The 18,078-nt window shown below is 36.3% G+C and overlaps 1 protein-coding gene across 1 annotated transcript in view; it reads left to right on the top strand.

Annotated features, from left to right (window-relative positions):
- LOC137387971 (uncharacterized) overlaps positions 1–18,078 on the top strand; it is a 40,552-nt gene that overhangs the window by 315 nt on the left and 22,159 nt on the right. The window contains exons 2-12 of the mRNA XM_068074487.1: positions 5–174; positions 2,151–2,223; positions 2,965–3,201; positions 3,759–3,877; positions 4,368–4,495; positions 10,363–10,496; positions 10,615–10,831; positions 12,290–12,437; positions 13,207–13,331; positions 15,076–15,252; positions 17,416–17,555. Coding sequence (XP_067930588.1) covers positions 5–174; positions 2,151–2,223; positions 2,965–3,201; positions 3,759–3,877; positions 4,368–4,495; positions 10,363–10,496; positions 10,615–10,831; positions 12,290–12,437; positions 13,207–13,331; positions 15,076–15,252; positions 17,416–17,555 — 1,668 coding nt within the window. The remainder of the gene's footprint in view (positions 1–4; positions 175–2,150; positions 2,224–2,964; positions 3,202–3,758; positions 3,878–4,367; positions 4,496–10,362; positions 10,497–10,614; positions 10,832–12,289; positions 12,438–13,206; positions 13,332–15,075; positions 15,253–17,415; positions 17,556–18,078) is intronic.

An 18,078-nucleotide genomic window follows, 5' to 3' on the forward strand; every position in this document is an offset into this window, starting at 1 on the left:
AAAGGCAAGTGATAGCTATGCTTCTCTCGTCGCTAACAAATTCTCAGGAGGCTTCAATCAGATGTACGGTGATTGTGTTTCTAAGATACAGAATAATCTGAGTTATCTACAGGAAATCTCTCACATGCTCGATGAGTGCTCGGCTCTGAGTGATGAGTTGGGAGAGGTACACAGGTATGAATGTTGTCCGCTTGGCTCTTGGTTTTTCTGCTCGGCATTTATTGTTGCAACAGAGGTTAGATTAATGGTTGGAAGCACGTTCCAGCGATTCTCTTTTAAATATTTGTTTTACGTAAAATATACGTTTATTGGCAACAGGAACAGCTGCCAGGTTATTAGCAATTTAATAATTAGCTATTTTAAAAGGATCTAAGCTTTCCAGCTGTTGATTTGTCGTTGTGGTTGATGTGCTTGATTTAGCTGGTGGCTAAGGAGTGGGTTTAGTTTGCTTCAATATTTATGTAAACACAAAAACGTTAGATGTGAGGCAGCTGAAATTTCAAGATATCTTATGAAAATTGTCACAGAATATACAATTTGGTTTCCAATGTAAAGATTTAAAATAATTCGGCTTGCTTGCAAAGGCTTGCCAAACAGCCTGCATTGTGCGTAGGCTGTGTGTGTGCACAGGCTTGTCGAACATGGACTATTGTTGTGATGTCTATTTAGCTAGCTGTCTACTTGACAACTGCATGGAAAAGTTCATACTATGGGCAATACGTTATTACTGTGTTGTTTCTAGAACTTTGCTTAAAGTAGCCTACTATTGGTCACGAAAGTAAGTCATACACTATCATTACGGGAGTATTATTGTCTCAATAGCTGCATTTTCGGTAATGCTAACTCTATGGCATTTGAATGACTCATTTAATTGCAAAATTGGCTAGCAGTCAGCCTGTCTTGACAAACTGTTGTTTTTGTGGAGTTGTCCCCCATCGAGCGGAGTGAGCAAAACAACAGCTTGTCACAATACGCACTGCACCTAATGCATCAGCTGCAATGAAAGAGAGTTGTTCTCATCCGTCTATGCGGCTTGGCTGCGATGTTATTTCCGTCACTCCATTGGTGATCATAACGAATTTAGCCCAAAAATTTATGTAGAAAAAAAGAAAATAGGAACGTTTAACCAGAGACCAGTCTTTGCGGTAAACTTTAGTAGAACTAAATAGAACTTTAGTAGAATAAAATCAATTAAAAATAAAATCAATAAGAACAAATAAAACTGACTGATACAAAAATACAAATAAAATTGACTGAGCGCACAAATAACAACATGTTTACTTGCTGTTGTTGCCTAAGTTCTACTAAAGTTTGCCACAGAGACTAGTCTCTGATTAAATGTTTTTATCTTATTTTTTTCTTCAATAAAATCCGTTATGATTACCAATGGAGCGACTGAAATAACATCACAGCCAAGCCGCATAGACGGAAGAGAACAACTCCCTGTAAGTGCAGCTGATGCACCAGGTGCAGTGCGTATTGTGACAATCTGTTGCTTTACTCGCTCCACTCGACGGTGGACAACTCCGCAAAAACAAGTTTGTCAAGACAGGCTACATCCTATCAAGAACTAATAGTTTTATTTACTGACACTAAATCAATGCAAGTTTCCTCCTTACTGTTTAGCCTGTGTCTCTGGTATTCCGTAGGGGTTTAGCCTGTGTCTCTGGTATTCTGTAGGGGTTTAGCCTGTGTCTCTGGTATTCCGTAGGGGTTTAGCCTGTGTCTTTGGTATTCAGCAAGGGTTTAGCCTGTGTCTCTGGTATTCTGTAGGGGTTTAGCCTGTGTCTCTGGTATTCTGTAGGGGTTTAACCTGTGTCTCTGGTATTCTGTAGGGCTAAGTTGTCAGCACTGCCATTTTAGTGTTGGTGGACTGATAGCATTTAAAATTATAAAATAAATTTAACAAAATTGAAAGAGAATATAAGAAACATAAAATAACATCAATAGCACACTATGAACGTTATAAAAATCATTGTTAAGTTATACTTATTTTCTTACAGCAAATAACCTGTTCAGTTTAAAATAAACACACCCAAATATTACAGTATGGTAAATCTGTAACATTAAAACAATGTTTGTATATTATAAATGAATAATAACATAAATCTGTAACATTTAAACATAATGCTGTAGTCGCTCTGTTGCAGTGAAACTTGCTCTCATCAGCAACAGTCAAATGAGCCTTCCAGTTCTCATGACGCGATTGACAAGGAAGAACAGGTACTTCTTCATGCATGGGACATTTTTGGTAGTTGAAGATAAACTTACACAAAATTTTAGTAGATTTTATCAGGAAGTATCGGTATTTTTCTATCATTTGCAATTGAGTTTTGTTTGAGGTTAACTGACTTCTAGACTGTCTCAAGATTAAAATCAACAAAACTTGATCGCGGTTAAAATGCTTAAAAAAAAATACGTGCAAAATGGCTTCACTAGTTGTTATCGTTGCTATAGTTGATATCGGCTATTACATTTAGGTTGCAGCGTTACGCGTCTCTTTCCTGTAGGTCCCTTTGGATCTATAGACATCTTAATCGCACTTTCGTTTGATCCGAGTGTTTTAGTTGCAATCAAGTTTTGTCAATTTTAATTTTGAAATATCCTGACAGTCAGATCACCTCATACATCAAAAGCAGTCGGAAATTATAGAAAAATTTTCTTTTGGAGTAAACCAATACTTTCTGATAAAATTTACTAAAAATTTAACCGAGTTTATCTTCCAGCGTTATCACATCTGTAAAAGGTAAGCTTGAGAGGTCATTGTTAGGTCAAGCAAGAGTCCAGTGAATATTTCATGCTTTACATCTGCTTTGTTGTATATCTATGACTGCAAGGCATTATAATGGCTATACATATGGGTATCAGGAACAAACTTGTATCATTGATAACTTTTCAGGTATCGCAAGGAAAACCTAGATTTGATGCAAATGTCTCTTTTTATAACTCGGCTACCCTTTGTAGGTTGGCCCGATGTTACAAGCTCCGGATTCTAAGACCCTCCCCAAGCCTTTACCCAATCCTGTTGTACATGACAGAGCTCCTGAAGGAACTGCGCTAGGCGGCAATGTCAAAACAGAAAAGAAGTCTACAACACCTGATCCGGAGAATAACTTGGCTAAAGAACAAGACTCAAGGCAGACCGCTGCATCTGCCACTCCTCAGCCTAGTTTCCATGAAAAACTTCTCTCCTTATATAAGGTGCTAAAAACAACATTAGCTGACATTTTTGGGGATATTTCCTGTTACATCTTGAACTGGAAGTGCTAAAACAGCATTAGCTGACATTCTGGTAATATTGCCTGTTACATCCTACACTAGAAGTGGTGAAAACAACCTTAGCTGACATTCTGGTAATATTACCTGTTACATCCTAAACTAGAAGTGGTGAAAACAACCTTAGCTGACATTCTGGTAATATTAGCTGTTACATCCTGAACTTGAAGTACTAAAACAGCATTAGCTGACATTCTGGTAATATTACCTGTTACATCCTAAACTAGAAGTGGTGAAAACAGCATTAGCTGACATTCTGGTAATATTACCTGTCACATCCTGAACTAGAAGTACTAAAAACAACATTAGCTGATATTCTGATAATATTACCTGTCACATCCTGAACTAGAAGTACTAAAAACAACATTAGCTGATATTCTGATAATATTTTCCGTTACATCTTGAACTAGAAGTAGGAAAAACCGGTTTCTCAGATCTTTATCAGACCTTTCTATTACCATCAGTCTTAATGTCATCTGCAGAAATCTTCTCTAACACTGGAAGAGGAAACGGAGGCTTTATGTGGATTTCATCAAGGACCTAACACCTTATGGCTACAGACGTCTCCAGCTACAATTGACAATATAGCTGAGATCATCTGGTTAGTAGCTTTAGTTAGCAAAATCATTGGTTCTCCCTCTGATTTCGCTCTATGCATCAGTTGTCTCGTAAATGATGTACTGTTTATGAGCAGAGGCTACTTTGGCTGCTACTAGCTTTTTTGTTAGTTAATTCTATTCTATATTTTTGCTAGATCTTACAAATTGTATTAGCAGGAGATTGCTGGGTATTAGGGGAGTATAACTCCTATCGAAGCAATCATTCTTTTTAAACACTTACCATATTATCAATGTTAATTAATTTATTGAACAATCATGAACACTAATCCCGAAGGTTTCACTCTCAACCCTTTTTTTTCTTGTCACTCTCGTGCTATCATCGAGTACATATTCTGAGTATGACTTACCATATTTTGTAATATTTGCTGTCATTAGAAGTATCAATAGCTGTTATATTGCTGTAAATTGTGTAGCATTTGAGGTATACCTTTTTTATCGATCCTTAACCTTTGCGTTGTTCTCTATTAATAGCATGGGCTTAAGCAATGACTCCTTTAAACCTTACACACGTCTACCAATGGTTGGTGATATTGTCCTAGCTAAGTTTCATCAGGACGAATTTTACTACAGAGCTGTTGTGGAAAGCCTATCAACGGAAGGTGAGTTATTTGTACTAAATGGTTGCAGAGCTGTACAGAGGTTAAACATACTGATCATAAAGTACTGATAAAAGCACACAACACATTTTACGAAACGAACAATAACAGGACGATAACACATTTAACTACTCGTCAAACACACATAAACCTAAAAATACCATTGTTTAAATCAAAAGTTGGTCAATGTTGTTTGGATTACCAAGAGTCATTGCTATGGAATCTACTACCGGTTACACTGCGTAAAATTGTAAATGCTATTTCTTTCAAAAATGAACTGAAGCGCTACCTCAGACAACCAGACGACTAAACCAACTAGACATACTTCTGCTGACTCTACTTTAAGGTTCCGCGCCTTGATTAGCCTTGCTATTGCGCACAGAGACCTCATCATCACCTTCCCTGGAGTGACATTTTTTTTTTCTATTTCTCTTGTCTTTTTATACTGTTAGAAACACTCTTCATATTATTTTTGTGGTTATATTATAAATGAAAATAAACAAACAAACAAACATGGTTGTGCCAGTCATTCGCTCAGATTATGAAGGATTCGTTGTACAGAACAGAATTCATCATTGGTTTTACTTGCCCAAACGGTTTGGTATTATGGCAGCTGTATGATCATCCTGGACTTTGTAGTAACCATACACGTGTGAAAAAAACACTCACTAAGTTTCAACTGAGATTATAGTTTTTGAATATTGTAATTATTATTTTTCAAATTCACATTTTTTAATCTCAAAAATTGTGAAAGTATTTGAAAATTTTAAAGGATGACCATGAAAATTTTAAGACTGGTGAGCTCACCATGCGGTGAATCCACAGTTTCATTGCTGAGTAATTTTATCGCAGAAGATCAAAATATGGGAGTCACCTTGGGTGAAGATCTTACAGATAGCCATTCATGAGCTCTCTTACTTAGTAGATTGAGTTAATAACAGGTGTATCTGGAGATAAGGAATGTATGGCTGTTACTAAGGAAGCTTGTAGTTATGCTGAATGCGAAATATGAGGTTGACTTAATGCTATCATATGACGTTGGAGCTGTTTCTATGAAACAGCTCCAATGTCACAAAACTTATCGTAAAAACTGATAGGCTTCTACCTAAATGGTCATATCTTTAAACTCTTAAACGCGACATTGAATTTATAGCAAAATACGACATTATGAAACTTGAATTTAGATAATGTGAAAATGTGGTTAAAATTTTATATGAAGTTAGCACATCTTGCTTTTTGATTCCATCCTGTTTGAGTTGTGCTTAAACTGACCTGAACTCTTGTAAAATCAATATATGGTAGCTTCCCTGTACAGCGATAACAAACACAAAATGAAGGTTGAGAGTGTTTAAGAGATAAGATGAAGGTTGAGAGTGTTTAAGAGACAAGATAAAGGTTGAGAGTGTTTAAGAGATAAGATGAAGGTTGAGGGTGTTTAAGAGACAAGATGAAGGTTGAGAGTGTTTAAGAGATAAGATGAAGGTTGAGGGTGTTTAAGAGATAAGATGAAGGTTGAGGGTGTTTAAGAGACAAGATGAAGGTTGAGAGTGTTTAAGAGATAAGATGAAGGTTGAGGGTGTTTAAGAGATAAGATGAAGGTTGAGGGTGTTTAAGAGACAAGATGAAGGTTGAGAGTGTTTAAGAGATAAGATGGAGGTTGAGGGTGTTTAAGAGATAAGATGAAGGTTGAGGGTGTTTAAGAGACAAGATGAAGGTTGAGAGTGTTTAAGAGACAAGATGAAGGTTGAGAGTGTTTAAGAGACAAGATGAAGGTTGAGAGTGTTTAAGAGATAAGATGAAGGTTGAGGGTGTTTAAGAGATAAGATGAAGGTTGAGAGTGTTTAAGAGACAAGATGAAGGTTGAGAGTGTTTAAGAGATAAGATGAAGGTTGAGAGTGTTTAAGAGACAAGATGAAGGTTGAGGGTGTTTAAGAGATAAGATGAAGGTTGAGAGTGTTTAAGAGACAAGATGAAGGTTGAGAGTGTTTAAGAGATAAGATGAAGGTTGAGGGTGTTTAAGAGATAAGATGAAGGTTGAGGGTGTTTAAGAGATAAGATGAAGGTTGAGAGTGTTCAAGAGACAAGATGAAGGTTGAGGGTGTTTAAGAGACAAGATGAAGGTTGAGAGTGTTTAAGAGACAAGATGAAGGTTGAGGGTGTTTAAGAGATAAGATGAAGGTTGAGAGTGTTTAAGAGACAAGATGAAGGTTGAGAGTGTTTAAGAGATAAGATGAAGGTTGAGGGTGTTTAAGAGATAAGATGAAGGTTGAGGGTGTTTAAGAGATAAGATGAAGGTTGAGAGTGTTCAAGAGACAAGATGAAGGTTGAGGGTGTTTAAGAGACAAGATGAAGGTTGAGAGTGTTTAAGAGACAAGATGAAGGTTGAGAGTGTTTAAGAGACAAGATGAAGGTTGAGGGTGTTTAAGAGACAAGATGAAGGTTGAGAGTGTTTAAGAGACAAGATAAAGGTTGAGGGTGTTTAAGAGATAAGATGAAGGTTGAGGGTGTTTAAGAGATAAGATGAAGGTTGAGAGTGTTTAAGAGACAAGATGAAGGTTGAGGGTGTTTAAGAGACAAGATGAAGGTTGAGAGTGTTTAAGAGACAAGATGAAGGTTGAGAGTGTTTAAGAGATAAGATGAAGGTTGAGGGTGTTTAAGAGATAAGATGAAGGTTGAGGGTGTTTAAGAGATAAGATGAAGGTTGAGAGTGTTCAAGAGACAAGATGAAGGTTGAGGGTGTTTAAGAGACAAGATGAAGGTTGAGAGTGTTTAAGAGACAAGATGAAGGTTGAGAGTGTTTAAGAGACAAGATGAAGGTTGAGGGTGTTTAAGAGACAAGATGAAGGTTGAGAGTGTTTAAGAGACAAGATAAAGGTTGAGGGTGTTTAAGAGATAAGATGAAGGTTGAGGGTGTTTAAGAGATAAGATGAAGGTTGAGAGTGTTTAAGAGACAAGATGAAGGTTGAGGGTGTTTAAGAGACAAGATGAAGGTTGAGAGTGTTTAAGAGACAAGATGAAGGTTGAGAGTGTTTAAGAGACAAGATGAAGGTTGAGGGTGTTTAAGAGACAAGATGAAGGTTGAGAGTGTTTAAGAGACAAGATGAAGGTTGAGAGTGTTTAAGAGATAAGATGAAGGTTGAGGGTGTTTAAGAGATAAGATGAAGGTTGAGGGTGTTTAAGAGATAAGATGAAGGTTGAGAGTGTTTAAGAGACAAGATGAAGGTTGAGGGTGTTTAAGAGACAAGATGAAGGTTGAGAGTGTTTAAGAGACAAGATGAAGGTTGAGAGTGTTTAAGAGACAAGATGAAGGTTGAGGGTGTTTAAGAGACAAGATGAAGGTTGAGAGTGTTTAAGAGACAAGATAAAGGTTGAGAGTGTTTAAGAGATAAGATGAAGGTTGAGGGTGTTTAAGAGACAAGATGAAGGTTGAGAGTGTTTAAGAGATAAGATGAAGGTTGAGGGTGTTTAAGAGATAAGATGAAGGTTGAGGGTGTTTAAGAGACAAGATGAAGGTTGAGAGTGTTTAAGAGATAAGATGAAGGTTGAGGGTGTTTAAGAGATAAGATGAAGGTTGAGGGTGTTTAAGAGACAAGATGAAGGTTGAGAGTGTTTAAGAGATAAGATGAAGGTTGAGGGTGTTTAAGAGATAAGATGAAGGTTGAGGGTGTTTAAGAGACAAGATGAAGGTTGAGAGTGTTTAAGAGACAAGATGAAGGTTGAGAGTGTTTAAGAGACAAGATGAAGGTTGAGAGTGTTTAAGAGACAAGATGAAGGTTGAGAGTGTTTAAGAGACAAGATGAAGGTTGAGAGTGTTTAAGAGACAAGATGAAGGTTGAGGGTGTTTAAGAGACAAGATGAAGGTTGAGAGTGTTTAAGAGACAAGATGAAGGTTGAGGGTGTTTAAGAGACAAGATGAAGGTTGAGGGTGTTTAAGAGACAAGATGAAGGTTGAGAGTGTTTAAGAGACAAGATGAAGGTTGAGGGTGTTTAAGAGACAAGATGAAGGTTGAGAGTGTTTAAGAGACAAGATGAAGGTTGAGGGTGTTTAAGAGACAAGATGAGGGTTGCGAGTGTTTAAGAGACAAGATGAGGGTTGAGAGTGTTTAAGAGATAAGATGAAGGTTGAGAGTGTTTAAGAGACAAGATGAAGGTTGAGAGTGTTTAAGAGATAAGATGAAGGTTGAGGGTGTTTAAGAGACAAGATGAAGGTTGAGAGTGTTTAAGAGACAAGATGAAGGTTGAGAGTGTTTAAGAGATAAGATGAAGGTTGAGGGTGTTTAAGAGATAAGATGAAGGTTGAGAGTGTTTAAGAGACAAGATGAAGGTTGAGAGTGTTTAAGAGATAAGATGAAGGTTGAGGGTGTTTAAGAGATAAGATGAAGGTTGAGAGTGTTTAAGAGACAAGATGAAGGTTGAGAGTGTTTAAGAGATAAGATGAAGGTTGAGGGTGTTTAAGAGATAAGATGAAGGTTGAGGGTGTTTAAGAGATAAGATGAAGGTTGAGAGTGTTTAAGAGACAAGATGAAGGTTGAGGGTGTTTAAGAGACAAGATGAAGGTTGAGAGTGTTTAAGAGACAAGATGAAGGTTGAGAGTGTTTAAGAGATAAGATGAAGGTTGAGGGTGTTTAAGAGATAAGATGAAGGTTGAGGGTGTTTAAGAGACAAGATGAAGGTTGAGAGTGTTTAAGAGATAAGATGAAGGTTGAGAGTGTTTAAGAGACAAGATGAAGGTTGAGAGTGTTTAAGAGACAAGATGAGGGTTGAGAGTGTTTAAGAGACAAGATGAAGGTTGAGAGTGTTTAAGAGACAAGATGAGGGTTGAGAGTGTTTAAGAGATAAGATGAAGGTTGAGAGTGTTTAAGAGACAAGATGAAGGTTGAGGGTGTTTAAGAGATAAGATGAAGGTTGAGAGTGTTTAAGAGACAAGATGAGGGTTGAGAGTGTTTAAGAGATAAGATGAAGGTTGAGGGTGTTTAAGAGACAAGATGAAGGTTTAGAGTGTTTAAGAGACAAGATGAAGGTTGAGAGTGTTTAAGAGATAAGATGAAGGTTGAGAGTGTTTAAGAGACAAGATGAAGGTTGAGAGTGTTTAAGAGACAAGATGAAGGTTGAGAGTGTTTAAGAGATAAGATGAAGGTTGAGAGTGTTTAAGAGACAAGATGAGGGTTGAGAGTGTTTAAGAGATAAGATGAAGGTTGAGGGTGTTTAAGAGACAAGATGAAGGTTTAGAGTGTTTAAGAGACAAGATGAAGGTTGAGAGTGTTTAAGAGATAAGATGAAGGTTGAGAGTGTTTAAGAGACAAGATGAAGGTTGAGAGTGTTTAAGAGACAAGATGAAGGTTGAGAGTGTTTAAGAGATAAGATGAAGGTTGAGAGTGTTTAAGAGATAAGATGAAGGTTGAGGGTGTTTAAGAGACAAGATGAATGTTGAGAGTGTTTAAGAGATAAGATGAACCGCGTCCCGAACATTTAGCATTTTTGCATTTCCTAAAATGTAACAGAAAGACAGCGATACGTGGCGACTGCCATCACAATGATGCCCTCGGAAAGATCTCGCTGGGCCAGAGTATGAGAGAGATTTATATATTTCATTTATTTTAGATTTTTTATTTTTATGATTTCCGTCTATTTGTAATAAATATTTTTTACCTTTCAAAGTACTGAAGTCTTGAAAGCTGAACAAGAAGTAGCAAGGGTTTACCGTATTATATTTTCTTCATTTGAATTTAATTGCTGCTAAAAGGTGCTGCCATTGCTACCAAAAGGTTTCTTCCTCTCAAAGTTTTCTTACGTGTTCACAGACATTGGTGCAATATTTATACATCCGTTAAAATTGTGTTTTTATCCGGCTTGTTTGTTGACAGGGAAAGATGCAGAAGAGGTAGCAGAAGTATTTTTCATCGACTTTGGGAATACAGAGGAGGCCCCTCTCAATAACTTGCTGCATATCAATGAGGAGCTTCTAGCTATACCACCACAAGCACACCTTTGCTCACTCGCTGCTGTGAGAGTTGTCTTCCATCTTTGACATTCATCAACAGTTTGCTTGATTTGGACCCTGATCCTCTCTTAGCTCCTTAAAAGTGTTTTTCTGATTTGTCCATGTCAATGTTTTGCTGTAGGTCTCTCCTCCCTCGCCAGCTCATCAGTACTCCGATGCAGCGATATCCTGGTTTGAGGGACTCATAGTCCATCCATTAAAAGCAAAATTTTTCCTCTGCGCACCAGATATTCCTGTTCTCTTAGCCACTGTTCGCTCTAAAAATAAAGACCTCTCATCTTTCATGTTACGACTTAGGCACGCTATTCGCGTTTCCAATGAAGACTTCAAACAAAAGTGTGAGTCCTTGTACGCTGCAAGTTTTGTCATAGCAACGTGTATACAGCTGGCAATATGTCATTAAATTGTGATAATGGTGGGGCCAAACCTCTTGAGCAAGACCTTTATTGAGAATTTTAGAAAAAATTTAATGCTAAACTGGGATATCACATCATTAATTAAATATTTGTTACCTCGAAATAGATCTGTGGTAGTTTTGAATATGCATGAACTAGTGCGGCTTATAAAAGCATTGGTTTGGGAATTACATGTGGTAGGTTAAAGTATACATGTGATAGGTAGGAATATACATGTGGTAGGTAGGAATGTACATGTGGTAGGTTGGAATATACATGTGATAGGTAGGAATACACATGTGGTAGGTAGGAATATACATATGGTAGGTTGGAATATACATGTGTTAGGTTGGAATATATATGTGGTAGGTAGGAATACACATGTGGTAGATTAGAATATAGCTGTAGAAGGTTAGAATATAGATGTGGTAGGTTAGAATGTTGATGTAGCAGGTGGAAATTTACCTGTGGTAGGGTATAATACACAGGTGGTATATTGTAGTTTGGAGAATGCATATTGTGGATTAGAAATGCATTTAATTACAATATCTAACACTGCTCAACTTATGCCAGGATCTTACTGGACTACATAGACATAGACTTCCATAAGATATTCCCTTTATATTTATACAGTAGGCCATGCTGGACTGCATAGACATAGATTTTCATAGCATATTCCCTTTATATTTATACAGTAGGCCATGCTGGACTGCATAGACATAGACTTCCATAGCATATTCCTTTTATATTTATGCAGTAGGCCATGCTGGACTGCATAGACATAGACTTCCATAGCATATTCCCTTTATATTTATACAGTAGGCCATGTTGGACTGCATAGACATAGACTTCCATGAGATATTCCCTTTATATTTACCCAGTAGGCAATGCTGGACTGCATAGACATATACTTTCATGGCATATTCCCTTTTTATTTATACAGTAGGGCATGCTAAACTGCATAGACATATACTTCCATAGCATTATCCCTTTTTATTTATACAGTAGGCCATGTTAAACTGCACAGACATATACTTCCATAGCATATTCCCTTTTTATTTATACAGTAGGGCATGCTAAACTGCATAGACATAGACTTCCATAGCATATTCCCTTTTATATTTATGCAGTAGGCCATGCTGGACTGCATAGACATAGACTTCCATAGCATATTCCCTTTATATTTATACAGTAGGCCATGTTAAACTGCATAGTCATATACTTCCATAGCATATTCCCTTTATATTTATACAGTAGGCCATGTTAAACTGCACAGACATATACTTTCATAGCATATTCCCTTTTTATTTATACAGTAGGGCATGCTAAACTGCATAGTCATATACTTCCATAACATATTCTCTATTTGCTTATTTATGCATATAAATCATTACTGTACAGATTTAAAGATGCCAAAAGGTATGAGGGAGTTTTACAGCAGCGTGCAGCCTGAGCTGATAAAGAAGAATAGAAAGGTATTCAGAGGCGCCCCATTCAAATCTCCCCCAAAAGATTCCTTGTCCAAGGCTCAATACAACTTCAATATGAAGTACGTAGCTTATAACAGATGTGTGCGCTGGTACCGATGTCTTTGGTTGCGTATGTTTGAGCTTTGGGTGTCCATAGCTGGTTGATGTGCCTGCGTATGTAGCTGCCTATTCGTCTACTGACAGTGATCCTCACTTTTCGTGGTTAATGGGGCCGGCATTTCCCGCGATAAGTGAAAATCTGTGAAATCGAAATTTCGTTTTAAAGCGTATGTATGATTAAAAAATTTAACACCAGACCACTTAAACGACTTTCTAAACATATTGTATTTATTTCCTATATAAGAAGTAAATTGAAGTTATCTTGATTGGGTTTCAGTTTATATTTCAACTTCAGTCCTAGTATTTTTAGCCAGAGAATACTGGTGAGTTCGGACTTTGTTTGGCCTGAATATTCGTACTTGTGATTAATTGGGCTCGTTGTGAGAAGTAAGTCACATGTTTGTAAAGGTATTTTATATATGCATATTTATGTATTTTAATGTTTTTCTAATGTTTTTTAGTAATTTTATTTTATTTTTGATTTTTTAACAAATATTTTAAACTCCAAACATAAACTGAAACCGTGAAAAATGAGCTACTGAAAAATGAATTACTCTAACTTTAGTTTTATCTGTAGGATTGTGTATGTTTCTGGTTATGCGATCAACTGTAGTTTTTCATTAGTTATCAGATGTCTATGTATTTTTACATGTCGACCTTGATTAAATTTTAAATATGGTTTGATTCGATAGCCAATATTCATGTCAATATTTGTTGGTCTATTTGCAGACAACCAACTTTAAAGGAGCCTCCTCCCCCAGCAGAGGTCGTAGCCGCGGATAGAATTTATCTCCGAGCGAAACGGAAGGTTAAGAGTGGGTGTAACACAGACATAGCGAAAAAAGTAATGGCTGGTAAGCTTTTTTGCTATGAACATTGATTATACAGCAGGGTACAGAGTAGCAGTTGTGACAGGTGTATATGTCTGTGTACAATGTACATATAGAGTAGCCATTTGCTAAAATGATTGGTGTACAGAATAATAAATGTATAGATTGGATGATTTATAGACTGCCGACTGTACCAATGGCTGGTATATGGAGTGGCATGTACAGAACACACTGTATGGAGCATCCTGTATGAAGTACACTGTACAGAATGCACTGTCGAAAAAGAATGTACTCGAAATATTTTGTCTTCCAAATCCCTTAATTTTTTCCGCTAAAAAAACATTTTACAAAATTGAAATAATCTTTAATATATGTATTTATTGATCTTTTGAAGTGTTTCTGTTTTGCGCCCTTTCATGTTAATATTTAAATTGAATGATTCTTTGCTGGCACGGTTTAGGTTTCATTTTAACTCATATTTACTGACAACCAATAATCTGGCAGTGACTTGTCAGTAACAAAAATATCAGGCACGGCTATGATAAAACCTCTAGTTGAATGCCACCTTTATTTGAACGCTACCTCTATTCGACCACCCCTATAAGAGAAGGGTTAAAATTATAGCGCCACCCTTTAATTGAACGCCACCTCTATTTGATCACTACTTTGGCATTGTTTTGATTTTTACAAATGCATTCATTTTGTGAAGCTTTTCAAATAGCAATGCGTACAAGTTTTGCTTTGTTAAAAAATAGTTTGATTGCTAATATCGACTAGTTTGGCATTGCATAAAGAGTTGAGGTCAGAAGACCCTGTAGAATTTATTGAACATCCAGAAGAAGATTAAATCATTCCATACATTTGCAGCAATCAGAACGCAACCTGCTGAGCATACGGGTGCAAATATTTTTGTTTCCAAAATTTTGATTTTTGTTTCTGTGTGTGCTATAATTGTGGTTTATGTTACTTTTCTTTGAATATGTGTTTATCGCATTCGATAGATTGTTATTATACAATGTAAAGTATAACTTATAAATTTGTGAGCTTATAGCATATTATTTGATAGCATTATAGTGATTCTTTAAACTCGCCTTACAATGGATCGACCTTCGTAACTCTCCTTCTATTGCACATAAAAAGCCAGTTTTGGTTGCAAACTGTAGCAAACATATCAATGAGTACAATGACTTTAAATGTAACATCGTTAAATATAATTTTAAAATAAAAATATGCCCTCAAATTTAGAATAAAATAAAAAAATTAAAGTTTAAACAAATTGCAACGCTGGCTATAAGATCATTGTAGATTAATTGCAAGCAATAGATACCAACTTATAGAGATCTTTTTCAGCTTCCCAATGCATATTTATTTAGAGATTTGCGACAAGTTGGAGTTAAGTTATAGCAGATTTATTGATTTAAAAGGGTTAATGTCACTCCACCGAAAGGAGAGGGCAAAATATAGGCAACATTCGCTTCGCTCGTAAAAGGGCTAAATTTATCTTCCCAAAATTCTGATGAGCTATTTGAAAAATATAACACCAGCCTCTATTTGAACGCCGCCTCCAATTGACCGCCACTATAGAAAAAGGGTTGAAAAATAGAGTGCCATGGCATTTAATTAGAGGTGTTACGGTATATGCCCACAAATTGCTTCAACTCAATGCTTGGTCTATAATTACACCACTAAAACTTCTAAGAATTGAGGATTATTACTAGATTATCTTGGTATGAGGAAGTGCTACTTTAGCATTTTTGCTTACTAATAGAGATGAGTGTGGGATCTTCAGAGGTTCTTGCAAGTAGGAGCGCCATGGTCTCTCCGGAGATGCCTTCCTCAACGGAGAAGGCTGCCTCTGTAATGGCACCAGCTAGTCATCTCAACCAAGACCCTATAACAGTTACTACAAAGGAGACATCCCAAAGTATGATACAACAGACTGCAGGTGAGTGTCATGGTTTGACCTTTAAAATATGGTGAACTTTGTTAAACAATACAATATAGTTTTACATATCACAGAATGATTCCTTTCTTAATAGTATAGAACCTCTGGAAATGGCAAGATAGAACTATAATAAAACACCAGAAAGAAATATGACCATAAGTCATAAGCATATGCCTGAAGACAAAAAGGATATACCAAATGCTAGACTAATAGACACAAAAACCTTTTAAACGCTGGGCTCCAGGTTAGTTGTCTCTGGCCTGGCCCTACTGACATTGGAGGCTTCGGATTAGTTGTTTCTATGGAACTGAAACTGGTGATGTTTGTACATTTCATGCAGTATTTTATATCTCTATATTATTCTTATGTTACTTGACATCGATATACCAGTGAAATGCTTTTTTTACATATGAGGAAGCTAGAGAATTCGTACTATTTACAGGCATACGAAAAAATTGAGATAGCAAAATTTCGGACGATTTCTGCTTTACGATATAAGGTAGCTTGGAGAGCCGAGTACAGTATGGGAGAGGTCGCTTTCGAGAACGTCATCGGTCGGTCTTTCTTTTTCGATCAGTTTGTAAAAGTTTTAATAAGGTCGGTTAAAAGTGATGGTAAAAGGGATGGCAAAAAGCGCCAAACTGAAAAAACTAATAAAAACAATAAAATTGGAATTACTGGTAAGTTAAAACTTCAGATTAAAACTTCTTTGTAAGTGTGTGTTCAGTAAGCTAGATTCATTTGAGTTAAATTTACAGTTTATGTTAGCATCAAAAAAGTTTAGGCTACCGAATGTGTTGCTGTCAAGACTTTCTCACACCGCTGTCAGCCGCTATGGCTGTCTCAAAGGTAGGACCTGCATATAATGTACCTAATAATGTTACCATTTATTGCAGATCATAACCGCTAGATAGGTACTTATTACTTTCTGAATGTAGGTAGTGAATTTAAGCATTAAAACACGATTGATTTCCATCGTAAAATATTGTTTTAGGTTTTTTTCAGAAGATGGGAGCAGCTTAATTTGTATTTAGTTAGTTTACATAGAAAATATTGTTTTAAGATGCGAGAGAATTAACAATTAAACTCGCGTGTCGAGCCATGACTGTATTGTATATGGCATTACTAGGCCACTAAAGGCCTTTTTCCGCTATTACTAATCGGTTAGGTGTAAGGTATGTGTATCTTTATTGAATTTCGTGATTGCTAAACATTTGATCATATCATGGTTAGTATCATTCATCTTCAACTTTTTCTAAAACATTCTTATTAACATGTTTGCTGTTTGGTAGCTTCTCAGCAGTACTTCTCTCTGCCTTCTGATTTTCTCAACTGCAGTTGTACCTCAGCTTTTGAAGCTTTCAAACTTTTCCATTCTCAACTCCCTTCTCAACCAAATCAGATTTTGATCAGAAAATTAGAGTTTTGTACAACTCGGACTGACCAACAAATCATTTTTACTGCGCTTAATTTTTTTATGTTTCAATTGTTAAAAAAAAGTGAAATGTTTCTGCTGTGCTTTTTTATTTCACTGTATGACTATGTACTACCACATGACTATCATTGTAATCATCATATGATTGTATGACTATCATTGTAATCATCATACGTTTGTATGACTATCATTGTAATTGTCATATGATTGTATGACTATCATTGTAATCATCATATGATTGTATGACTATCATTGTAATCATCATATGGTTGTATGACTATCATTATAATCATCATATGATTGTATGACTATCATTGTAATCATCATACGTTTGTATGACTATCATTGTAATTGTCATATAATTGTATGACTATCATTGTAATCATCATATGATTGTATGACTATCATTGTAATCATTATATGTTTGTATGACTATCATTGTAATTGTCATATGATTATATGACTATCATTGTAATCATCATATGATTGTATGACTATCATTGTAATCATCATATGTTTGTATGACTATCATTGTAATCGTCATATGATTGTATGGCTATCATAGTAATCATCATATGATTGTAAGGCTATCATGTTAATTATCATATCGTTGTATGACTATCATTGTATACATCATATGATTGTATGACTATCATAGCAACCATCCTATGATTGTATGACTATCGTTGTAATTGGCATGTAATTGACCTCTAAGCTGGTGCTTACAGATGGCAGCTTGACACCAGTAGATATTCCTGGCCATGGAAAAAGTAAACGTACCATCAATGCTGAAACTATGAAGCAGCTACGAGCAGCGAGTCAGCGGCTCTCAGACAAAATGGAGAAGGAAGAAGTTTCTAGCAAAAAGGTATCACTGACTTCCTTACGTTGCCAGCCTACTCCACTATTCTGTCAGTTAGCAGTTGGTACGATTAGGAGTTAATCGATGTCCCCGTTGTTATAGCCACTATATAAAAAAAACTCTGCCAATGCACGCCTGACGTACAGTATGTACATTTTGCTTAAATGAACACGTTGGTTTTTGCCACAGAAAAACTTATGTGTCTGTGATAGGATGAAAGAGTTTGTCCTAAAATTGACTAAATTGTAATTCCAATTTATTTTCTTCACTTTTTGTTTGAAATTTACTTACAAATGAGGGCTTCACCCAAACAATTGTCTGTGTATGGACCAAAACAATTTTACTCGCAACAAATTTCTGAGTGCCTCTAATGCTAATCAGAGCTGCTCATGAGACCTGTCAGGGTAAGATAACTTTTTAAACGTTTCAGGATAAGATAACTCTTTAGCCTATTAAATCAGTTAACAAATGAAAGTGTTTTTTTCTGTTTTGCTCAGGCTTTTCGTTTCTGTAGTTTCCTGGTTCTTTT

This window comes from Watersipora subatra, chromosome 2 (genome assembly GCF_963576615.1).
Source record: "Watersipora subatra chromosome 2, tzWatSuba1.1, whole genome shotgun sequence".
Taxonomy (NCBI): domain Eukaryota; kingdom Metazoa; phylum Bryozoa; class Gymnolaemata; order Cheilostomatida; family Watersiporidae; genus Watersipora; species Watersipora subatra.